This window comes from Oncorhynchus mykiss, chromosome 21, assembly GCF_057628025.1.
Source record: "Oncorhynchus mykiss isolate SJ-2025 chromosome 21, ASM5762802v1, whole genome shotgun sequence".
Classification (NCBI taxonomy): Eukaryota; Metazoa; Chordata; class Actinopteri; order Salmoniformes; family Salmonidae; genus Oncorhynchus; species Oncorhynchus mykiss.
This window is the reverse complement of record NC_143042.1, coordinates 30,612,440-30,638,451: the sequence shown is the minus strand read 5'-3', so window position 1 is coordinate 30,638,451 and position 26,012 is coordinate 30,612,440. Positions and strand designations below refer to the sequence as shown.

At 42.5% G+C, this 26,012-nt stretch overlaps 1 protein-coding gene across 40 annotated transcripts in view; it reads left to right on the top strand.

Moving 5' to 3' along the window:
• The window catches only part of si:ch211-200p22.4 (phosphatidylinositol-binding clathrin assembly protein), a 55,449-nt gene that overhangs the window by 15,986 nt on the left and 13,451 nt on the right, over positions 1-26,012 (top strand). For 9 of the 40 annotated variants that reach the window (XM_090214398.1, XM_090214392.1, XM_090214386.1 and 6 more), the window contains exons 2-12: positions 6,364-6,506; positions 14,490-14,565; positions 14,788-14,890; positions 15,244-15,337; positions 15,487-15,598; positions 16,597-16,703; positions 19,978-20,019; positions 20,482-20,502; positions 21,912-21,997; positions 22,118-22,241; positions 25,254-25,387. In XM_090214398.1, coding sequence (XP_090070524.1) covers positions 6,364-6,506; positions 14,490-14,565; positions 14,788-14,890; positions 15,244-15,337; positions 15,487-15,598; positions 16,597-16,703; positions 19,978-20,019; positions 20,482-20,502; positions 21,912-21,997; positions 22,118-22,241; positions 25,254-25,387 — 1,042 coding nt within the window. Of the gene's footprint in view, positions 1-6,363; positions 6,507-14,489; positions 14,566-14,787; positions 14,891-15,243; positions 15,338-15,486; positions 15,599-16,596; positions 16,704-19,977; positions 20,020-20,481; positions 20,503-21,911; positions 21,998-22,117; positions 22,248-25,253; positions 25,388-26,012 lie in introns of all 40 variants that reach the window. The other 31 variants (XM_090214403.1, XM_090214396.1, XM_090214390.1 and 28 more) reach the window with 5 other exon arrangements.

Here is a 26,012-nt window from a genome sequence, read left to right as displayed (position 1 = left end):
TGTTAATCACACTGTCATCTCAGATTTTCAAAATATGCTTTACAGCCAACGCTAGACAAGCATTTGTGTAAGTTTATCATGGCATAATGCTATGCTAGGCTCTGCTGGCAGCAGGCAACATTTTCACAAAAATAAGAAAAGCAATCAAATTAAATTTACCTTTGAAGAACTTCAGATGTTTTCACTCAGGAGACTCCCAGTTAGATAGCAAATGTTCCTTTTTTCCAAAAATCTTATTTTTGTAGGCAAAATAGCTCCCGTTTGTTCGTCACGTTTGGCTGAGAAATCGACCGGAAAATGCGGTCACTACAACGGCAAACTTTTTTCCAAATTAGCTCCATAATATAGACAAACATGGCAAACGTTGTTTAGAATCAATCCTCAAGGTGTTTTTCACATAACAATCCGTTTAATATATCTGTCGGGACAATTGGTTTCTCATAAGAAGCGATTGGAAAAATGGTTACTTGTGTACTTTACGCAAGATTTTCTGCGGGATCCATCATGTGACCACTTGCTAAATATGGTCCCTTACGGCTATTCTTCAACATAAATGCGTAAAAAGACGTCACAATGCTGTAGACACCTTGGGGAATACGTAGAAAACGTAAGCTCATTCGTAGCTCATTCACAGCCATATAAGGAGTCATTGGCATGAGGCGGTTTCAAAAAATGCGTCACTTCCTGATTTGGATTTTTATCTGGGTTTCGCCTGTAACATCAGTTCTGTTGCAGTCAGACTATATTTGCAGTTTTGGAAACGTCAGTGTTTTCTATCCAAAGCTGTCAATTATATGCATAGTCGAGCATCTTTTCGTGACAAAGTATCTTGTTTTAAAACGGGAACGTTTTTTTTTTTTATCCAAAAATGAAAATACTGCCCCCTAGTTACAAATGGTTAAGCATACAGTTCTCTCGACCAGTCCCTTGTACAGCGCTGTATTTTCCTTTCTGAAACCCTTAATTAAATCGCTTTAGCCTTGATTGTAAAATTAATCAGATGATGCATTGGTCCAGAGCCAGGTGGTATTGGCCTAACCCTTAGGCCTAAAGAACATCGGCTACAGTAAGAAATGCATTTTTGTTTTTCTTGGAATAGAAAAACCATAATATTCATCAAATTAAGTTACGTTTCTAAAAATCAACCCCATATAGTCTGTTCTATTCCAGGCTCCCTTTGTCTCTAGGCCTACAGTGCCATGTCATTTCTAACTTAGCTTCTCAAAGATGCCCTTTGGTGGGCAAACTAGCACTAACTACCATTAATGGCAACAATGGCTGACACTTAAATAACGTGCCATAGAATTGAGGCAGTCCGCAAGCTGTGCTGCAGTACAACACAACTTTTAAAGGAAGAACCACTGTAGATCAGAACTTCTACTCCCCTGGACTGAAGTGGTATCTCTTGGTTTGGCCTAAAGTCTTCAGAAATTGTAACCTGCTGCAGAGATTCAATAGGAGAAATGTAGCTTTATTCACATCATAGGCGTAATTAGATTTGAATACATGATTCAGTTGGATTGTTAAGAAGGCATACAGAACAGCAGTGGCTCCAGTTCAGAATGGATTTGGCTTCTTTCTCAGCAGCTCCATGCTCTGGTTTCCTTTTCGCACACACACACACACACACACAACCCTCCCTTGATGTATCAGAACTGAAAATAGATTAGCTCCAATAAGCAATTGATCTTTTCACCAGCGCCTGTGGTAGCAGAATTATTGTTTTGGTATTATGGGATGTTCTTCCATGTTTCATCCTTCTACAAAGACAGACATTCCATTGTGTTGGAGGAATTTAGATTTTCTTCCACGTAGATGTGGTTTTTAACTCGATCATGCCTGGGTCGTAATGAGAACGGAAACGCTGGGTAATCTAAAACGGGGAAAGACAAGTCACGGAGGAGACAGAAAAGGAGATTAAAAGGGAGAGGATTATCTTTATAGACTCAAGCTATTTCTAAACCATCTGTCTTTCCCTCTATCTCTCTCGTAGAGGAATTTGTGTATGCAAGCAGGGAAGTCCTCTTTTCGCTGTGTGTTTGAGGCAGGCAGTCAGAGAGGCAGCAGGAGATTAAGATATACAAGGTGCTCCTTAAAAAAAAAAAAAAAAAATCAATATTCCCACTAGCTAGCTTAGATAGATGACCAGATGTAGTCTGCCTTCCATCTGGTACCCTCCTTTCTCCCACCTGCCCCGCTGTCTGTCTTTACTTCCTCAGCTGTCTGACCCAGTGTACCCTCTGGAAAAATGTGTAGCAGTGGGGGGTGGGAAGGAGGGTACCAGGTGGAATGCAATTGTATGCTATTAGCAATAAGCATTATCACCTGTAGCCCAACTGATGCACTGTAGTGGCTCTAAATAAATAGGCTTTAGCATGGGATTGCCTATATGTTTTTACCCTATTGGGCTAATGATTAGCCAGATCTCAAATGTGATCTTTTAAAATTCATCAATCTGTCTCTAACTATTAATGTCTGAAAACTTGCATAATCAGTGAATATAATTGTAGGCCTACCTGTTAGGGTGACTGAGGTAACACACCCTCTGCCTGTACTTCTCACAGAAACCACTATGTCCCCCTCAACACTTTCCCTGGTTGCCACGACTCTTGCGCAATTAAACATTTAATCGGTCTCATCACAAATTATTGAGGTAGGGTGGCATTTAGCCTACAATTGACCCGTGTTACATTTAGCCCTACTCTTCCCTATGTGCTCATGGTGAATTGCAGAGTGGTAACCTGCTTAAAACTGGGTTTAAAATGGTGCAGTTCATGCATATTTAGGAGTTGAGAAAAACATTACTAATTTATTTTTCTTTTGTTTTCTTTGCATAGCTATAGTAAATGTGGACTGTTCTAGCATCTTCAAAGTGCGCCATGTTTTCATGGTCCTTTTTTTGGCGTGGTGGCAATGATTTTGAATTAGCGCAGCGCCACAGCAAAATGACTGCAGCGGAAACACTGGTCTGACCACAGTTCAGGCTAGCCACTAGGTCCCCAAATGAACACCCGCTACCTGCCAAATGCAGGTAGATTTTGGCTTTGGCAGGTAGGAATGTCTAATTCACCAGCCACATTGACGGGTGGTCACACTCTGGGCTCTACAGTGCAAGTATTTCATAAAAATCGGCCTGTACTAGGGAGATTCTCACAGGCACAGGTGATGACTGGAGTCATTAAATTGAGCATTATACCACATTTCTTAGTAATACATTTCTTGTTTTTCGAAACATTAAGGATGCTCATCAATTATATTAAAAAAAAGGGAAAAAAACATTTGGGCTTTTATATAAAAAAATTAAAAAAATCTAGCTGACAGTGTTTGGTATACAACATTTTTAGATTTAGGCACTGCAAGCTACCGTGGGCTACAATTGACTTTACCTCTTCTTTACCTCTACTCAACTCTCACGCTAGGGCTGCATCTGAATAGTCTTCAACAGCTTCCTGTCCTCGTCCCCTGACTGTTCTTCATTGTTGATTTGAGCAATATATTTTTTATGTACAGTTTTAGGTAGAGGCTTTAAGGAGATTTCAAATGTTTCCTTTGGAAGAGGATGACTGACTTTATGTCCATTGATTGGCCTAGCTATCCTTCCTCTCCAGTTGTTTGCACCATCTCTCACACCACAGTCCTTTGCCTCTCCCTCACCCAGCCTATAGTCCTTTACCGTGTGTGAGATATGAGGTAAGAGCCCGAAGTTCAGGCCTGTACCAGGAGCTGCCCATTACGTGTACTGACCACTGCTATCCAGAGGGAAAAGGTCATGCCAGCCCTGTGGTTCCCTGTTGAACCATGCTGGAAGGATTAATACAGCTGTGTACTACACACACACACACACACACACACACACACACACTCCCCTCTTTGTCTCTTACTGTTCATCTCTCTGCATTTCCCCTGTTGTGGAATCTCTCTAGTGTTCTCAAACTGGGGTCTGTGGGGGTACTGCAGGGGTCTGTTGCCAGATCTGTTTTTATATATAGTATTTATATTAGAGGTCGACCGATTTTTATGATTTTTCAACGCCGATACCGACTAATCAGCAGATTTTAAAAATTGTTTAAATTTATTTGTAATAATGACAATTACAACAATACTGAAATGAACTTATTTTCACTTAAAATAATACATCAATAAAATCAACTTAGCCTCAAATAAATAATGAAACATGTTCAATTTGGTTTAAATAATGCAAAAACAAAGATTGCACTTTTACTTTCTTTTCTATGTAAGAAAGCTGACGTTTCAGTTTCTTGCTCAGAACATGAGAACATATGAAAGCTGGTGGTTCCTTTTAACATGAGTCTTCAATATTCCCAGGTAAGAAGTTTTAGGTTGTAGTTATTATTGGACTATTTCCCTCTATACCATTTGTATTTCATTAACCTTTGACTATTGGATGTTCTTATAGGCACTTTAGTATTGCCAGTGTAACAGTATAGCTTCCGTCTCTCTCCTCGCTCCTCCCTGGGCTCGAACCAGGAACACATCGACAACAGCCACCCTGGAAGCAGCGTTACCCATCGCTCCACAAAAGCCGCGGCTCTTTTGCAGAGCAAGGGGAACAACTACTCCAAGTCTCAGAGCGAGTGACGTTTGAAATGCTATTAGCGCACACCCCGCTCACTAGCTAGCCATTTCACATCGGTTACACCAGCCTTATCTCGGGAGTTGATAGGCTTGAAGTCATAAATAGCGCAATGCTTGAAGCATTGCAAAGAGCTGCTGGCAAAATGCACCAAAGTGCTGTTTGAATGACTGCTTACGAGCCTGCTGGTGCCTACCATCGCTCAGACTGCTCTATCAAATCATAGACTTAATTATAACATAATAACACACAGAAATACAAGCCTTAGGTCATTAATATGATCGAATCCGGAAACTATCATCTCAATCAAAATGTTTATTCTTTCAGTGAAATACGGAACCGTTCGGTATTTCATCTAACGGGTGGCATCCAAGTCTAAATGTTCCTGTTACATTGCACAACCTTCAATGGTATAATTACGTAGATTTCTGTCAAATTAGTGTGCAGGTGGCCCAAACTGCTGCACAGAAGTGACACATTTTCCCCAGTTAAAATAAATTCATGTTAGCAGGCAATATTAACTAAATATGTAGGTTAAAAAATATATTTGTGTATTGATTTTAAGAAAAGCATTGATGTTTATGGTTAGGTACACGGAGCAACGACAGTCCTTTTTCGCGAATGCTCACCGCATCGATTATATGCGACGCAGGACACTAGATAACTACACATGGTTGATGATATTACTAGTTTAACTAGTGATTATGATTGATAGTTTTTTATAAGATAAGTTTAATGCTAGCTAGGATCTTACCTTGGCTTCTTACTGCATTCACGTTGCAGGCTCCTCGTGAAGTGCAATGTAAAGCAGGTGGTTAGCTCGTTTGACTATAAGGTTGCAAGATTGAATCCCCTAGCTGACAAGGTAAAAATCTGTCGTTCTGCCCCTGAACAAGGCAGTTAACCCACTGTTCCTTGGCTGTCATTGAAAATAAGAATGTGTTAACTGACTTGCCTAGTTAAATAAAAGTGTAAAAACTAATAATCGGCCAAATCGGTGTCCAAAAATACAGATTTCTGATTATGAAAACTTTTAATCGGCCATTCCGAGGAAATTTTGGAGCATAAAAAATACAAGGTAATAAAGCTAGACTCCATAATTTTGCCATGTGCACTGGTGTTCCTAAATAAAAAAATATATGTCAAACAGCAAAATATTTTGGCCCATATGTGACTAAAATGCATGCACTGTTGGGCCTTGCTTTAGAATTAGAATGCCTCATTCTATGAATTCCACTCATTCTCATTTTGTAAGATTTCGTTCCATGTATATTCCAGTATTGTTTATGTAGAGTGATGTTTAATTGATCAGGCTAGCTCTACATCAAACATTTTCTCATAATAGGCTTATGTTTAGCCACTGTCCTCTGTACTGTATGTTGTCTATTTACACAGGCCTATTTGTTCTAGTATCGGCTATATGTTTGTCTCTGGACTGTACTGTGTGGGCGTGTGTCCGACAACACGCTTGTGTGTGTTCCTTGTCCTGAAATCCCCTATTACCTCCTTTACCTTTCATACAGTTTCACGGTCACACCACTGTGTGAGAGCGTTTTTGTCCTTGATCTCTAATCTGCATACTGTCCCTGATCTCACCAGCTCTCTGTCTGTACAGTATCTTACGCTGTTTGTGTGCCGCTCTGTCTTTGTGTGTCTAACTCTCTCTCCCTCCTCCAGACCTGACCTGAATGAGATGAAAAGGACGTGTGTCTGACTGTGTCCCTATACTGTGTCTAACCGCCTTTGTCTCGTGTGTGTGTGTGTTTCAGACCTGATCCACTGCACCAATGAGATGAACGTCTCTGTCCCCCAGCTGGCAGACACACTGTTTGAGAGAACAGCCAATAGTAGCTGGGTGGTGGTTTTCAAAGCCCTCATCACTACACACCACCTCATGATGTACGGCAATGAGGTGAGTGGAACACACACACACACACACACGTAGCCTAGTGGTTAGAGCATTTGGCTAGAATAAAGCATATATGCCTAGGCTATTGTAAATAACAATTATAAATAAATAAATTGCACATTTAAAATTGTAGCAGTGCCAAATTTGTCTATCAACTGTAAAAAGTGAGCACAACAGAGCCACAGTCATCAATAGAAAAAGCAAGCATTTTAAGAGGCTGCATATCATCAGGAAGGCCCTTGTTAAATAGCCTAGGACAAGCGTCTTATCTGATATGTAGCCTGCTTCAAAACCAAATGGTACATATTCACAAACGTAGATGGTGTTTGTTCAATTATATTTTCTGTTTAAACAAAATTAAAGGAGTGAATTTGGAATGTCATTTTTGTGAGTGCTGAGCGTGTTTATTTTAAAAAAGTGGAGCGGTGTGCGAAGACCGCTCGGTGAGCGATGAGTGGGGTTTCCCACCAGGTGGTTTGTTTGAATTTAGTAAATGCTGTTATTAAATTAAATGTTTTACTCCAACAATGTCTATGCCGCCATCTTTTCTATTTCAAATCTTCTCTCATTGATTGAGACAGGTTGCCACCCCAAAGTGCTGCATGTCATGAGAGCGATTCAGAAATCAAGCTTTGCGTTGAGTGACACTCAACTTGGCTCGACGTGCAGGACTGTCCTCTGGCCTGGCAAGTTTTTTGGAAACCCTCTGGGCCAGTTGATCATCCCCATCAATGACCCCCACCAAACAGCTGGTTGTTGCGTGTGGAGCGGTTTATCGAAGACTGACAGTGGTAGGGTTATGGAAAGCAGTAGGACGTTATGATATCTACCAGTAAATGCCAAGACAAGAATGGGTATGCAAACCAGGTATTTAAAAAGTTAGTCTTGGTTGAATATTTGTGATACACAATTCGGTCATGAAATAACCTAGCTTAAAAATCTGACATTTCCTCTAGGCTTTTTGTTCCTTGAAAAGTCATTGTTATGGTAACCGATTTAGAAGTTCTACTGCTCTAATATAATATTCTGTGATTTTCATTTCTGATCAGTTTGAGAGAAGCAGCCGCGTTTGTTTGTTTCCCGGTCGTTTAAATTTAAGGGTGTTGTGCTAGTCTGTTGCTAGCCATGTGTGGTTATTATGAGCAAGACCAAATCGAATGCTGACTTCAACTTGGTTTTCCATACAAAGTGTTCCATTACAAAGGGAACCTGGTTTTTGGTCACGTTCTGATTTTAAAACGTGATACAATAACCCTTCAATATCTCCTGAACATCTCAAATGGCGAGCCTAGCTACCACATGGACAGACTTCATTAGTTTGTTTGTGTCGGGAGCATGCTGTCAATGCAAAATGCCATTGTGTAGGCCTATTGAGAAAATGTATTATTCTTAGTTGTAATGCATACATTTTTTCTATAGGCTATTACAACAATTAAATATATATATATATTTAGGTCCTTAAATATATATACCATGTAGGTCCATGAAGAAGTACTTAAGTCCTTGAATTTGATTTGCCAATGTCTGTATGAACCCTGTATTGGCTACTTGCTCAGCCTGCTAATGATAGATAAATATCACCTACTATTGAAATTATGCACGCATCATTCACTTTCCTGTCATATCTTGACCCGAAACTGTATCATTATAATTTTTTTTCATTCGGCCCAGTAGCTCTGTTGGCACTGACCCGGTGTGGCACTGGCAAATTTACCTGAATGTCAACCTGCCTTGATCAATGATTTAAATGAGAAAATTTGAAATAGACAAGATGGCTGCATAGCCATTGTTGGATTACTTCATGGAGCAAAAAATAGGCAAATAATTTAAACAATTCAAACAAACCACGTGCAACTAGCCATGGAAGTTTTAAAAGACATGTGTTGTCTTCCACGTCGGGAATTGAGGAAGTATTGCCAAGTAAAGGTTGGTCGAAATGTCTCTGTGCTATGCTTTACACTACCTCAGTAATAACGCCCATCTGCTGGAACAGTAGTAATGGTCTGACTGGGCAATATTTTGAACCGCTATTGGCAGCATTGTGCTGTATAGTTTTAGTCCAACTAGCCAGTATCAATATGCCTCATTCTTCACCTGCTCTTTTCTCTCTGACCTGACCAGTTTTTATTTCGTCATCTCGCTCCTTTTTTCTCTCCCTTTCCCTCCAGCTCTCTTCTCCCCCATCTGAGATTTTCTCTATAAAGCTCAGCCAAGAAACAGTCCCATGCATTCTTTGGGGAGTGTGTTGTAATGCCGAATTAAGGAGCAGTCAATATCTTATTGGATCAAGGGGTGGTTTCCTGTTGTACACGGAAATGTATGTGCACACACTGCTACCATGGCTAGTGGGGTGTGTGTGTACTGTCCTCTGAGAGTGTTTGTCCCAGTCGTCTCCTCTGTGTGTGTGTGTGTGGTGAGTGTAGACCCTTTTGTACCAATACAAACATATGACAATAAGCATGACAGAGTCAGACCGAGAACCATGGCTGGCTGGGCAGGAGGGAGGGCACTGTTAAAGTGCTCCTTCCTACCTTGAGGGAGGGGGGGGGGCGTAGTGAATGTGTGTGTTTCTGAGGGAAAGACGTATAGTGTGCGTATGTTATATACTAACACTATATGAGTCATTTCCCTGCTGTCCCAGATACTGAATGGACTGTTCTGCCTCAGTGACGGCACTGGAAGAGTGTCAGTACTACTAATAACCCTCAGAGTGAATGGAGGCGAAATGGAGAAAAGGATGGGAGCGAAAGGAAGTGAAGGAAGGAGGGGGAAAGAGGCGAGGGAATGAATTGAGAGAGAAGGGTACATAGCGCGAGGGGATTGATTGAAGGGGAGAGATCGAAAAGAGTCTGAGGAAAGCAGATGGTGAGAGACAGGAAGAGATGGGGAAGAGTGTCTGAGAAATAAAAAAAAAGGTGCTGACAGTGAGTGGGAGACTGAGGAGAACTCTGAGAATCTGTTATTGTGTATGTGGAGGGTCAGACTGACTCTAATGGAGGTCACCAAGCACAATCATCTAGTGACCTTGAGCATATTGCGTACTGAATGATAGGGTGGATACACAAAGTGGTGTGTACGGGAATGATGAGTCAAGAGGATACCCTTGTCCTTCACAGATAAGCAAACACATCTAGGGTATGCGTCCCACCTGGCCAACTTCCAGATTGCAGAGCGACAAATTCAAATACAGAAATACTCATTATAAAATATCAGAAAATAAAAAGTTTTACCTAGGTTTAAAGATTAACTTATTGTGAATCCAACCACGGTGTCAGATTTACAAAAATGCTTTACGGCGAAAGCATTCCTTACGATTATTTGAGAACATAGCCCAGCAGACAAATCATTACAAACAGTAACCAGCCAAGTAGAAGAGTTGCACAAGTCAGAAATAGAGATCAAATTAATCCCTTACCTTTGATCTTCATACTGTTGCACTCAGAAGACATTAATTTACTCAATAAATGTACCTTTTGTTCGATAGTTTCTTTATATCCAAAAACCTTAGTTTTCTTCATGTTTTCTTCAGTAATCAACAGGCTCAACGCAGACCAAAAAATCCAAATTGTATCCGTAAAGTTCATGGAAACATGTCAAACGATGTTTATTCAATCCTCAGGTTGTTTTTAGCCTAAATGATCTATAATATTTCAACCGGACAATAACGTCATCAATATAAAAGGTAAACAATAAAGGCACTCTTGGGATGAAAAAAGCATGAAAAAGCTCTGTGACAGGACAAGGGTCCACTCATTCAGACTGGTCCTACTCCCTCATTTATCAGAATACAAGCCTGAAACAATTTCTAAAGACTGTTGACATCTAGTGGAAGACATAGGAACTGCAATTTGAGTCCTAAGTCAATGGATACTGTAATGGCATTGAATAGAAAACTACAAATTTAAAAAACGACTTCCTGAATGGATTTTTCTCATGTTTTCGCCTGCCAAATCAGTTCTGTTAAACTCAGACACTATTTTAGTTTTCTATCCAAATCTACCAGTTATATGCACATCATATATTCTGGGCCTGAGTAGCAGGCCGTTTAATTTGGGCATACTTTTCATCCAAAATTCCGAATGCTGCACCCTACCCTAGAGAAGGCATGCTTCAGTTCAGCTAAGATACTTTTGTATATTTTGTGTATGTGGGCACCCCTTCATATTAGTGGATTCGGCTATTTCGGCCAAACGCTTTGCTGACAGGTGTATAAAATCAAACTCACAGCTATGTAATCTCCATAGACAAACATTGGCAGTAAAACTGCCTTACTGAAGAGCTCAGTGACTTTCAATGTGGTATCGTCATAGGATGCCACCTTTCCAACAAGTCTGTTCCGCACATTTCTATCCTGCTAGAGCTGCCTCGGTCAACTGTAAGGGCTGTTATTGTGAAGTGAAAACGTCTAGGAGCAACAGCGGCTCAGCCGCAAAGTGTTAGGCCACACAAGCTCACAGAACGGGAATGCCGAGTGCTGTAGTGCGTAAACATTGTCTGTCCTCGGTTGCAATGCTCATTACTGCGTTCCAAACTGCCTCTGGAAGCAACATCAGCACATTAACTGTTTTTCGGGATTTCATGAAATGGGTTACCGTGGCCTAGCAGCCGCACACAAGCCTAAGATCACAATGCCAAGCGTTGTCTGCAGTGGTGTAAAGCTCGCTGCCATTAGACCCTGGAGCAGTGGAGTGATGAATCACACTTCACTATCTGGCAGTCCGACGGACGAATCTGGGTTTGGCGGATGCCAGGAGAACGGTACCTGTCCCAATGCATAGTGCCAACTGTAAAGTTTGGCGGAGGAGGAGTAATAATCTGTGGCTGTTTTTTCATTGTTTCGTGCTAGGCACCTTAGTTCCAGTGAAGTGAAATCTTAACGCTACAGCATACAATGACATTGTAAGATGATTCTGTGCTTCCAATTTTGTGACTAGATCTGTGTGGAAGAACTTCAATGGCCTGCACAGAGCCCTGACCTCAACCCAATCGAACACCTTCAGTATGAATTGGAACGCCGACTGCGGCCCAACATCAGTTCCCGAACTCACTAATGTTCTTGTGGCTGTCCCCGCAGCAATGTTCCAACATCTAGTGGAAAGCCTTCCCAGAAGAGTGGAGGCTGTCATAGCAGCAAAAGGGGGATCAACTCCGTATTAATGCTCACGATTTTGGAACGAGACGTTTGACAAGCAGGTCTGCAAATTTGCATCACTGTATTCCAGCACGAGATTGCTGCATACAGTTATTTTGGATAGTTATATGAGGGGAGTTACACGTTTGTACACACACGCAGCACTTTCACTAGTGTGTGTTCTTTGTTTGTTAGTTAATGTTAGCTAGCTCTAGTCGGCTGTACCTGCTCCAAATCTCCATTATTTCTCCTTCTCTAGCTTGTTCTCCAACTTCTTTTTAAATGGTGAGCCAGCATTCTTTCAGCACTTTTCTTTCCATGACTGATCAAAATGTATCTAATGGCTCTCTTGTCCCTCTGCAGCAGATGTGGTGAGCAATATGTTTGGAACCTTGAATTGCAATACATATTGACTAGTGAGAATCGAAATGCATATCCTGTTTGCTCCCCCTCACCATTTCTACAGGTGTCTCTCTCTACTACTGAGTAATTCTTCAAGAGTAAATGGGCCGTTGCTTGGTAATCTATAGAGGGGGTAGAAAAAGGTTGTGTATGTAGTGGGGTAAATCAGCGTCACAAGCGGTGAGTCATATTGTTTGGCTGCATCATTGACCCCCTCGTACTGCTCCATCTACCAACGTGTGTGTGTGTGCCTGTTTGTCATCGTATTGATCAACCTGCTTTGTGACAACAGGAGCCCACACACCATTACTCCCCTGTCACTACTCCTACTACACACAACACCCCCTGTCTCACTGTCCGGTAAACTATTTATAAACGGTGTCCTTCTCTTTCCCTACCTGCACCCTCCGTCTCGCTCTCTACCCCCTCTCCGTTTCCCTCTTTTCGTTTTCTCTTTCTCCATCTCTTTTACTCTACTCTCTCTTTGTCTCTCTTTCCCCTCCACCCATCTGTCAGTCAGATATCCTACTACTCTCTCCTACTTCGTCTCACTATCCTCTGACTTAATCAGCGGGCTTCTACGTCATGTGTGTTGTCACTGTGGTGGGAATGAGTGTGCGTGTGATTTGTGTTAAAAGGATTATCACTCAATTTCTGTTGGTTTTTCAGTTAACGTATAACTGCTTTTTGGTTTCCCTGGTAATTGCAAACGTTCTCATCGCCAAAAACAGTCTTCTCTTTCAACACACATTCCTTTCATTCTTTCTCTTATTTGTTTAACTTTATTGAGTCTAGTTACTTTAACAATGCCTTTTGATTCCCACTGACTTTTATGTGTATGGCTGTGAAAAGGACACGGGGGTAGGGAAGAAGCAAAGAAGTCTCTCTAAAGTTGAGGGATTTACCCATCGAGACAGTGGGAGATAGACAGAATGAAAGAGTGGTTGGGGGAGAACGTTAGCTCTTTCTCAGTTTAGATTCAGTAGATTTATTAATAATGGAGAAGGTTTTTCACTGACAGTCGACTGTTATGCTAACATGAATTATTTGAAGGGCTAGCAGACTGCTGCTCCAACTTGTTTCTCCATCGATCTTTATCTGCAGTCTATGGTGTCATAATGCAGTGCTATGGCAGTACATGTAGGGTCTCATGTCTCAACGTTACCTTGATTTCTCATCAATTACTTTCCGAAATAGCATTTGTTCAATAACTATTCATACATTGTGACAATAATGACACATCATGAGAATGGCTGCAAGTGTTCAGATAAGCATGACATTCCCTTTTTATATCTGTAGACATATCGGCTGATACGATATAGCGTTAAAAGGCCAATATCGGCCAGTTAATATCGATGGGCCGACAATATTGGTCGGGCTCCACTCTCGATCTATCTCGCTCTCTCTCTCTGCCTGTCGGTCTGTGTGAACTGCCCTTTTTTAGCCCTGTTTGACACACGTCACATTCTTCACTGCAATAAAGAAACCAAATGTCCCCAAAAAAGAGAGTCTGGTGTGTTTCCCAAATAAATTTCCCTATATAGTGTACTGTACCCTATGAGCCCTGGACAAAAGTATTGCACTAAATAGGGAAATAGGGTGCCATTTGGGATTTGGGATGCAGAAAAGGGGGTTAAGAATTTTAACTGCGTGGGCCAATACTTTAAAACTTTTCTTTGCCACGGGACAAATGCTTAGCCAGACAAATGCACTCACAATCTGCAGAGCACATTTTATCGGCTCTTAATCCAGTTCTTAAAAAAAAAAAATGACAACCACTCTTCCTCCCTACTCTGAGAAATGCTGAAGAGAGAATATGATGGATGTTAGTTTTCCTTCCTTCATTTCATGTTTTCTTAGGCGAGTTCACTCTTTCTAAAAGTAAATAATTTTTCTCGCTCGCTTTCTTCTCTTGACTCCTAAGCACGAGAACACAAAAAAAAGCCTGCTAGTTTGTGTGTGTGCTCTGTCGCTGGAAGCGTGTCAGCTGGCGTAGCGTGAATCCCCCGCATTCCGAGATGCTCGGTTAGAACTGGGAACACCAAACTAGATGGGGGAACGTCAGCCTGGGATGTACACGTTCAGGCCTGCTCATGTCTCTGCAGAACGCTCCTCTTTCTGGGAATTCCCAGCCCTGTTTTCCCATTACTGAGGATGAGGCCAGACGATGTTTTTCATGTGTGTGTGTCCCTCATCCCTGCCAATTGAATCTAGACTATGTTGATATTACACAAGATGGGATTTATCCCAAATGGCACCCTGTGCCCTATATAGTGCGCTACTTTAAACAAGAGCCCTGGGCCCTGGTCAACATTAGTGCACTGCATGGGGAATAGGGTGGCATTTGGGACACAATGTATGGGATTTTTCCCACCCTGTTTAGTCAATAGCTGTTTATCTGACCTGAGACTTATGGCGCTTTCTTTTTTCTTCCGTTCTTTCTCTCTTCTCAGCGTCTCATCCAGTACCTGGCCTCTAGAAACACCCTCTTCAACTTGAACAACTTCTTGGACAAAGGTGCTTTGCAAGGTATGGTAAATCTTATACAAACACTCATATAATACTAGTGCATGATTAGACACACACTGCTTTGGTCTCAGGTTCTCTCTTGTTTTTAGTGGGGTGTGGGAGGTTCTACTGGGGGGGGGGTTCTGTGCTGTTTTTGGTCAAATGAGGATGGTTCAAAGTCTCGGTGGTCTATCTCTTCTCTCTATCCTCTTACCCTCTCTCCTTCCTTTCTCTCCCTCCCAGGTTATGACATGTCTACGTTCATCCGTCGGTACAGCCGCTATCTGAATGAGAAGGCCATGTCTTACAGGCTGGTGGCTGTGGACTTTACCAAGATGAAGAGAGGGTAGGAAAGCACACATGTTTACTCACTCACGCACACACCTGAATGAATAGATCACCATGTCTTACAGGCTGGTGGCTGTAGACTTTACCACGTTGAAGAGCGAATAGGCTGCATAACATTTCAAACATCTAGTCTATTTCACACTACTGGGCTGGCCTGGTTCCGCAACCACTGTAGTTCCTGGAACCGTGCGGGATAGGAAAATATCCAAGCAGCCGAGTACGGTTCAGGTTGGTTCTATAGTGTGAATCGGGTCAAATGTTCCTTAGCATCCCGTCAGAACCAGCTAATCTAGTATTAGTCTAGAAAGAGAAGGACTAAATCAAAATGTTTGGTTTGTGTGTATGTTCCAGGATTGACGGTGTGATGCGTACCATGAGCATAGAGAAGCTCATAAAGACCCTTCCTATTATCCAGAACCAACTAGACGCACTGCTAGACTTCCAGGTAACATGGTGTGTTTGTGCATGTGGAGGAGGGGTGTGTGTATTCAATGGAATGTGTGCATTTTCCAATGGTGGACATGGGTGTCCGGTTTGAGATGAAAAATAAATCAACTTTGGGGGGGGAATGCCTCTCTTCCACCCTCTCTCCAGGCCAACCCCAATGAGTTAACTAACGGGGTGATCAACTCAGCCTTCATGCTGTTGTTCAAGGACTCCATCCGTCTGTTTGCTGCCTACAACGAGGGCGTCATCAACTTACTGGGTAAGGACTGGTCTAGAGTCAAATTTAAAGCCTCCAGCGTCAGGACTATTGGTACTGGTGGGTATTACCATGGTATAATAGAATGGTTCATTGGAATTCTATGAGTTTTATCCTATTCATATTATGTTGGTTCTTTCCAGGGCATAGCTCAAGGTTCTTACTTCAATTTGATGTGATTAACTATGTGATGTTAGCCTCTCAGACAGCCAGTACGGTGTGTTTGTCTTTTCACAGGTTGTGATGTATTTCTGAAGTGATAAGTGGTCCTCTGTCTCCTATCACTCTCTACTAATGGCTTCTTTGTACTCTACTCTTCTCACACTTTGTCTCGGTCTCTGTGTCTCTGTCTCTCTCTCTCTCTCTGTGTCTCTCTCTCTCTCTCTGTGTCTCTCTCTGTGTCTCTCTCTGTGTCTCTCTGTGTCTCTCTGTGTCTCTCTGTGTCTGTGTCTCTCTCTGTGTCTCTCTCTGTGTCTCTCTCTGTGTCTCTCTCTGTGTCTCTCTCTGTGTCTCTCTCTCTCTCTGTGTCTCTCTCTCTCTCTGTGTCTCTCTCTCTCTCTCTGTGTCTCTCTCTCTCTCTCTCTGTGTCTCTCTCTCTCTCTCTCTGTGTCTCTCTCTCTCTCTCTCTCTCTCTCTGTGTCTCTCTCTCTCTCTGTGTCTCTCTCTGTGTCTCTCTCTCTCTCTGTGTCTCTCTCTCTCTCTCTCTCTCTGTGTCTCTCTCTCTCTCTCTCTCTCTGTGTCTCTCTCTCTCTCTCTCTCTCTCTCTCTGTGTCTCTCTCTCTCTCTCTCTGTGTCTCTCTCTCTGTGTCTCTCTCTCTCTCTCTGTGTCTCTCTCTCTCTCTCTCTGTGTCTCTCTCTCTCTCTCTCTCTCTCTGTGTCTCTCTCTCTCTCTGTGTCTCTCTCTCTCTCTCTCTCTCTCTCTCTCTGTGTCTCTCTCTCTCTCTGTGTCTCTCTCTCTCTCTCTCTCTCTGTCTCTCTCTCTCTCTCTGTGTCTCTCTCAGAGAAATATTTTGATATGAAGAAGGGTCAGTGTAAAGACGCATTGGACATCTATAAGAAGTTCCTTTACAGGATGACCAAGCTGTCAGAGTTTCTCAAAGTAGCAGAGGTACACACAGGCATGCACGTGGACACGGGCGCACATGCTCAACACAATGCCCCGTAATGACTTTTTCATATTTACATAAGGTACCAGTCAAATGTTTGGACACTTACTCATTCCAGGTTTTTCTTTGTTTTTACTATTATCTACATTGTAGAATAATAGTAAAGACATCACAACTATGAAATAACACATATGGAATCATATAGTAAACAAATCAAAATATATTTGAGATTCAAAGTAGCCACCCTCTGCGTTGATGACAGCTTTGCATACTTGGCATTCTCTCAACCAGCTTCATGAGGTAGTCACCTGGAATCCATTTCAATTAGCAGGTGTGCCTTGTTAAAAGTACATTTGTGGAATTTTCTTCCTTGTTGCGTTTGAGCCAATCAGTTGTGTTGTGACAAGGTAGGGGTGGTATACAAAAATACCAAGTCCATATTATGGCAAGAACAGCTGAAATAAGCAAAGAGAAATGATAGTCCATCATTACATTAAGAAATGAAGATCAGTCAATCTGTAAAATGTTAAGAACTTGAAGTTTCTTCAAGTGCAGTCGCAAAAACCATCAAGCGCAAGTCAAAACACACAGCCTCCCGGTACCGACCCTAATCTATTCTTATGTCACATATAGCATTCTTAGACAAAGATTAAATCATGTATGAGGAGGTTGTTTAGGTCTTATCGACTCAATCTGGAATGTTGCTGTAAGACCGAGGGCATCATGTGTGCCGATGTGTTTCCCTAAATATATCTTGATAACTTTCCCGGCACTTGGAGTCAATGAAACTGAATGAAATTATTTGAATAGTTATGCTTCTTGATGATATCTTGTACACTGCTCAAAAAAATAAAGGGAACACTAAAATAACACATCCTAGATCTGAATGAATTAAATATTCTTATTAAATACTTTTTTCTTTACATAGTTGAATGTGCTGACTACAATCACACAAATGATCAATGGAAATCAAATTGATCAACCCATGGAGGTCTGGATTTGGAGTCACACAAAATTAAAGTGGAAAACCACACTACAAGCTGATCCAACTTTGATGTAATGTCCTTAAAACAAGTCAAAATGAGGCTCAGTAGTGTGTGTGGCCTCCACGTGCCTGTATGACCTCCCTATAACGCCTGGGCATGCTCCTGATGAGGTGGCTGATATTCTCCTGAGGGATCTCCTCCCAGACCTGGACTAAAGCTTCCGCCAACTCCTGGACAGTCTGTGGTGCAACGTGGCGTTGGTGGATGGAGCGAGACATGATGTCCCAGATGTGCTCAATTGGATTCAGGTCTGGGGAACGGACGGGCCAGTCCATAGCATCAATGCCTTCCTCTTGCAGGAACTGATGACACACTCCAGCCACATGAGGTCTAGCATTGTCTTGCATTAGGAGGAACCCAGTGCCAACCGCACCAGCATATGGTCTCAAGGGGTCTGAGGATCTCATCTCTGTACCTAATGGCAGTCAGGCTACCTCTGGCGAGCACATGGAGGGCTGTGCGGCCCCCCCAAAGAAAGGCCACCCCAGACCATGACTGACCCACCGCCAAACCTGTCATGCTGGAGGATGTTGCAGGCAGCAGAACGTTCTCCACGGCGTCTCCAGACTCTGTCACGTCTGTCACATGTGCTCAGTGTGAACCTGCTTTCATCTGTGAAGAGCACAGGGCGCCAGTGGCGAATTTGCCAGTCTTGGTGTTTTCTGGCAAATGCCAAACGTCCTGCACGGTGTTGGGCTGTAAGCACAACCCCCACCTGTGGACGTCGGCCCCTCATACCACCCTCATGGAGTCTGTTTCTGACCGTTTGAGCAGACACATGCACATTAGTGGCCTGCTGGAGGTCATTTTGCAGTGCTCCTCCTTGCACAAAGGAGGAGGTAGCAGTCCTGCTGCTGGGTTGTTGCCCTCCTACGGCCTCCTCCACGTCTCCTGATGTACTGGCCTGTCTCCTGGTAGCGCCTCCATGCTCTGGACACTACGCTGACAGACACAGCAAACCTTCTTGCCACAGCTCGCATTGATGTGCCATCCTAGATGAGCTGCACTACCTGAGCCACTTGTGTGGGTTGTAGACTCCGTCTCATGCTACCACTAGAGTGAAAGCACCGCCAGCATTCAAAAGTAACCAAAACATCAGCCAGGAAGCATAGGAACTGAGAAGTGGTCTGCAGTCACCACCTGCAGAACCACTCCTTTATTGGGGGTGTCTTGCTAATTGCCTATAATTTCCACCTGTTGTCTATTCCATTTGCACAACAGCATGTGAAATGTATTGTCAATCAGTGTTGCTTCCTAAGTGAACAGTTTGATTTCACAGAAGTGTGATTGACTTGGAGTTACATTGTGTTGTTTAAGTGTTCCCTTTATTTTTTTGAGCAGTGTATTACGTCATCTTACCCACACACATAAAGATAGACATCGCACACACACACACACACACACACACCGTTTTAAGATTGCTGTCTGTTAAAGATTCTCAACCAAATTTACTGAGCTTGTGAAATTATGACAAAATCAATGAACATATGATCCCCTAACAGTTGTGCAAAGTTGGTAGTCTTGTTCTAACATTTTCGCAGCTGTAATGGCTTCCAAAGTTGCTTCCACCAAGCATTCATTACATCTTATTTTTTATTAAATTGGAAAATGTTATTTTTCTTGTGTAGATCGGTAAAGAAATCATCAAATGTAATACATTTTTTAAAATGACATTTTAAGGCTGTGCAATTGGTGTACACTTTCACTGTTCCAATGTTTTGGCCTCAAGCTTCACGTTATTTCAATGTTTTTGGGGCTTTTTAAATGTCTGTTCAATTGCTTGCCATTCAATTGCCACACCCACACCATGTCTCGTCTCTCATTGGTCACTCATGAGACATACTCAACATTGTCCAATCATATTCATCGATCCAGTTGTCAGCATTTTTTATATAGACCCTTGTTTATTTCAGTTGTTTAGAGGTTGTGTCCCAATAATCTGTTCTTTCTCATTAAGTGTGCACTTGTTCGATTCCCTTTATGGATTTGAAAGGAAATGACTGGTATATGGAAACACCCTTCAGCCCATGCCTACACCAATCTAATGCTTATATATTTTTGAGGAGTGGTGTACGAGTGCACACTTCAGGAAGAACGAGAGGTTATTTGGACTCACCCACAGTAGTCACTGCATGGGAGTAATGATTCCTTTATTTATTTATTTTCTTTTCCCCGTTGTTTTTTCCGTTGGCCCGTTTGTTTGGTTTTCGTTCGGTCTTTGTGACCACAGCAAGTTGGAATAGATCAGGGTGATATCCCCGATCTCTCACAGGTCAGTGTACATTTTTCATCTCTCTCCTCTTCTGGCTCCACCAACATGCTTTCATCCATCTAGCCGTCCATTCGTTCATGTTACAGCCGTCAGCCTCTCTTACTGTACATATTCGCTCCCTCTCTCCTTCGGTCTCACTTGCTCTTTCTCGCTCTTTTCTCTGTACTCAGTCATTCACTCATTTTTCTCTTCGTCAAACTCTTAACAAGTTACCCTGTCTTATACTTTCCCTATGAATCTGTTGGTTCAATTGATTTAGTATTTATTTTTCAAATGATTATTTACACTGTAGGCCCAAATAGGCACTTGTAAAGAAAGTATTTAACTGGCTATATAAATACCAATAACTTAAGGCACCAAGCTTGATAGTGATGCAAACTGAAATATTGGATTTTGAGTGATACATAATTCCCATTCCCAGTATACCATTTAAAATAGTTCCTTTATCATTCTCCTCCACAGACCATTAAAGGATCATGCATTGTAGGTGGTGGGTTACTTACTGTAATGCTTTTAACCCTAGCATCCCTCCCACTAAAGGAATTTCACTGTGCACGTAACATTCAAACTTGAAACTATACTGCATCTCCCCTCCCCATACAGTATACACAGAGTTTTACAAATGGTTGACTCGCCATAGCTTGTGTTCTCTGACATCTTGACCTACCCACCCGGGTTTGCATGTAGCCCTCGCCCCCTCACACGCACGCATGTAGCCTTGTCCCTTCCTACACGCACGTGCGCACACGTAGACATGCATGAGTGCAGACACACTTTGGCCCGGGGAGGGGGGGAGAGAAAGGTCAACCATATGAATGAATTATGAGAAACGTATTCCTCTCCTCCTCCCACCATTCAGACAGACAGGCCTATGATAAATAAAGCATTTTAGGGATTTTTAACATATTCATTTAAACTATATTTGACCCCCTGATTATTACATGAATGCATCATCGTAGTTGTAGCTATGACTTGAAAAGATTTCTGTCTTCAAACTTCAAAGCACATCTTGTTTTGAAAGATTGTCGGGGGATAACTAGCGATCAAAAAGGGGGAAAAGAAACTATTCCCTCTTTCTTTTACTTTGCTCTTTTGTTCTCGCTCTACCTCACTTTCTTTCCTCTGTGTCGAGTGGAATGTTTGGGGAATACGTACAGGGTTCAGTCAGAGTTCCATGCTCAGTCTGTTTTTAACTTCTGTGCTTTCTTTGTAAGAGGGAATAGAATAGTGTGTGTGTGTCTGCTAATATTGTTGATGTCTGATTTGGTCTCTAAACAATCTAAAGATTGTCTACTTTTGACCACAGCCGCATTGATTGTTCGCCTTGATGTCACCGTAGGTCAAAAGTGCTGCACCACACGGGGAATAAGGTGCCATTTGAATACATTTTCTCTTGGAATTTGTCTCAAATAGCACCCAAATCTCTATCTAGTGCACTACTTGTAGTGCGTAGGGTGCCATTTGGGACGCACTCTTAGTGAAAGCCAAAGCGCCAGCCTTGCCCACTAGGCTATGCCCTCTCAGGATGTTTATATGTTGGCACAAACCAGACAGGACAGAACGGGGTTTATGTGCATGTTTCTCAACCTCCTCTGCTACCTTCCTTCCCCTCTGTTCTCTCCTCGTTTTTCTGTTTGCTGAAACTTGTTATTATTAACCTACTAATACCGAGCAACCTATTTCCTATATAGTGCCATTTGGTCCGAAGCCGTAGTTCTATTCTAGGAATTTGATGCATTGTGGGTAGACCTCTGGGACTAACAACCGTGTGTGCGTGCGTTTATTTGTGTGTGACGTGAATGAGTGCGTCATGTCATGTGAAAGAGAGGAAGAGCTGGTTCTGTCTCTCACCCCCTCCCCTCTTCTGTTTTCTCTGCTTCTCCTCCTTCCAGGCTCCTAGTAGTCTCCTGGAGGCTCTGGAGCAGCACCTAGCCTCTCTGGAGGGGAAAAAGACCAAGGAACTCACCGCTGATACAAGGTACTGGACTGGCGAGACAATGAACACTTGGTGATATACGTTATCGTAAAACTTGTTTAAGAAGCACACATAGGAAAGACCCTCCTAATACCTCTGTTCTTGCCTCTGTCCTCTCCATAGAGCGTCCACCCTGTCCAGTGCGGTGTCGTCTCTGTCCAATACAGGCATGTCATTCAGCCGCATGGACGAGAAGGAGAGACAGCAGGCCTTAGAGGAGGAGCAGGCCAGACTGCAGGCCCTCAAGGTACAGGTAACACACCATTACACTAATACATGAAATGATACTACACCGATGCATAATTTTACACAGCTACACTAACCACCACTACACTGGTGGACAGGGAGTTAAATATGTTACTACATCATTACAACAAATTACACTTCTGCACAAAATTACATTTTACATTCTTTACTTACCTTTTATTTAACTTGGCAAGTCAGTTTTAAGAACAAATTCTTATTTACTATGACGGCCTACACCGGCTAAACCCGGACGACGCTGGGCCAATTGTGCGCCGCCCTATGGGATTCCCAATCATGGCCGGTTGTGATAGACTGGATTCGAACCAGGGTGTCTGCAGTGACGCCTCAAGCACTGAGAAGCAGTGCCTTAGACCACTGCGCCACTCGGGAGCCCTACATTATACCCGTGGCCTATTCAGATTTAACTGCCTGAAAACAGGGTGTCCGCGGGTCCTTAAAGTCTTACATTCATTTCTGATTTAAAGTCTTAAAATGTCTTAATTTCTGTTTTCAAAAGTATAAAAAAAGCGACGTTGATGACTAGTGTTTCTGTTATTTTGTGTTTAATTGTTGCCACCCCGACCACAAAAAGAACAATTGAACATCAAACAATACTCTAGGCACACTTTCAAGATGTTAGAGAGCTGTCCAACCACGTGTACCTCTGTGTTTGCATGTCATGTGCGTGTACCAGTGTGGTTCAGGCCGTTGCCAGAGGAAAAAACAAGGCAGCTTAAAATTTTAAAGACAACACTAACTAGAGCTGGGACCATAAACAGGAAATTACAGACAGTGACATTGCCTTCTTACCAAAGCAATGTCGGGGATTAGGCTACATAACGTTCCTGCAGATTTGTTTTGTTCTAAAACCATTATTTGGTCAACAGTAATGCATTAACCTGCTTCCTGCAATAAATGTATCTGCTGTGTCCGTTTTGCTGCTGGCTCTCACTCCCGCTACCCTCTTTGCACATGGCATACGGATAGTTGAGCAACATTTTTAAATGTAATTGCGGGAAAGACAGTTTTTAAAACGACTATTGTTACTGTTCTTAAACAAGAGTCTCAGCTTTATGTGAGAAATAAAACTACTTTATAAACGTCGTATGTAATTGAGATGCTCTGCCAATGGAGCGGAGCGTGCCATTTGCGGCGAATACATCAAGTAGCCTATACAGGCCTACCAATGGAAAGTTTTTGTAGGACATTCAATTTGCTGTCAGATCAATTGCATGGCTATCTAGCAACAATATCGTATTTAGAGTTGGCAATCGAGTAAGTTCCTACTTCCTCAGGTGGTAAATGATGTAGCATATAGGCATAGCCTAGGCCAATATGTACAAAAAATTGTACGACTTCCTCATCGATGACAAGCGTGCTCTTGGTTGCCATGACATCCTCCTCCAGACAGGCCAGGGGAGTGGTGGCAACCCTGTTTCAAAGCGGGTGAAGAACTTTAGTTCATTGGCTGTAGAGGCACACCCTCTCGTCCAGGCAGGGATCGATGCGTTGCCTACCTTTTTGAAGGTGGTGTTTGCCATATTCTTAATGCCCAACCAGGCAGACCGAGAGTCTCCCTGTAACATTATCTCCACCATATCTCTTTACTGGCATCTCGCCTTTTTTTAATTTCTTTGTTCCCCTCTCTCTGTTCCCAGAGGCAAACACTTGTTTCTTCCTATTAAGCACCACTTTTGATTCTTTGGTCACCAATGGTTTGTTGTTTGGAAATATCTTACATGTTTTTTTTTTGGGCTCACCAAATTAACACAGAATTCAATATAGCCAGAAATTACGTTAGTCCTCTCGTTCAGGTCAGCTGATGATTCTTCAAATACACTCCAGGTGGTACAAACAAAGCATCACTGCAATTGATCAATACTGTCATTGTCCCACACCTGTATTTGTTTTTCCACCACCGTCTGTCTCCCTTTTGAGTAACTGTCTATAAGTTGGTCGTAGAAAAACAGTGTTATGATCTGATCCATGCAGTGGAGGTCTGGCCATGGATGAATACGCTTTGGGGACCGAGCTGTGACATACATCTTATTTTTCCTTGTTAGACAAGTCACATACAGCATCAAGCTCTTGATCGAGGTTAAAAATGTCAGCTGCTTTGACACTGTTTGCTCTTGGATGGATATAAACAACTGTCAGAAAAAGCTGGGGGAATTCACGGGGGAGGTAGAAGGGGCGTAGTGACACTGACAACAGCTCTATAACAGGGGTGCATATTTTTTTCCTGACAATCGTAGTTTTACACCATCTTTCATCTTTCACTCCACCTCCGTGCTCCTTACCAGTAGCTTCACTGTCTCTGTCCATACGAGTGATCGAGAATCTGTCAGGGGTGACTTTAGTCGGGCACCGCCTCCAACAGCCAAGTTTCAGAGAAGGCCATCACACAGGCCTCCCTGTATTCATATCGATACCGTGAGTTTGTCCGTAATTCGTCCATTTTCCCCTTAAGCGATTGGAACATGGAGAGCAGGGTAGTTGGAAGCGGAGTCTTTGTTTTTGTTCCTCTGCAGCACAACGCCTTTCCCCTTTTCCTTTTCAGTAGTCCTTCACCCAGGTTGTTGTGTCTCACGATCTCTGCAGGTATGTCCCCTTTGATCGGTTCTCCCGAACGTGAGTTATTACATTGCAAAATATTTAGTTTCTGCAGTAGCGGATGTGTGGTGCCGCCGACTTTTTCGTAGATTCGCGTGCTGTTTCAGGTACCAGCAAAAGTCATCCAAGTTGGAGAATTATCCACTGTACGCACTTCATGTCCCTCTACCGTAGCTTAATCAGTAATCCGATGCAACATAAAACACTATTAAACTACTAAAAGCAAAGCAACAAAAACGGACGAGTTTAAACAACGAACCTGGAACAAACGCTGCAGCGCCCCAAGACTGATTTGGAGCCTGCTCAGTCTGACGCTGCTCAGTCTGTGTCAAGCATGAATCCCTCAGTCGTACCCAACTTTGTTGGGTAACTGTGTGAGAGTTTTTCTGTGTTTCTCCAGGACCAGCGTCTGAAGGAGATTGGCATGTCCACTCCATCTGCCTCCCCCAGTACACAGTCTATGGGCAGTGTCAACAACAACCACCACAACACCAATCAAGGCATGGAGCTATTCAGTGCACCCTCCACCAACAGGTACTACTGTTATAACATGGTTACTACAGGTCGTAGGAGGTTATCTAATGTTATAAAGGTATGATTCAATTACTCTATTCAGATTTATGTTGATTCTTTTGATTATAGATTCTTTCTGTGATTTTTCAGTTTAGTATCAGTTTGTTTTGTTGACCTAAAGGGATTGTTGAGGCAATCTATATTACAGGGGAATTACCCTTACCGTGAGTTGTTTCTCAAGCCAGAAGTTACCATATTAGCATTGTCAAAATTCATTAATGTAAACAGGCGTACCGGTGTTAGCAAAACTGCCTCAAAAACACGTAGCGTCGATACTCACAAAGAACCTGTCCATGTTCTTCCCCGCAAGAATGTTACTTTTCTAGTAATATCTGAATGCTGAATATCTGTATATTCCATTGCTCTGATAGTGCCATCAAGCCACCTGTGAGTGCCCGATGGTATATACAACCTTATTGTCCATGTTACAGTAAACAGAAACAGAGCGACTACATGAGGAAATGTAGCCTCACAAATCCAGCGACTATTTCAGCAGTATGTATGTTAGAAAACTCCACCAACTACCGAACTTGGTTTTGAAGTGTTTTTGAGCAGGTTACAGCTTGCGAATATTGGTTTGGTTGTT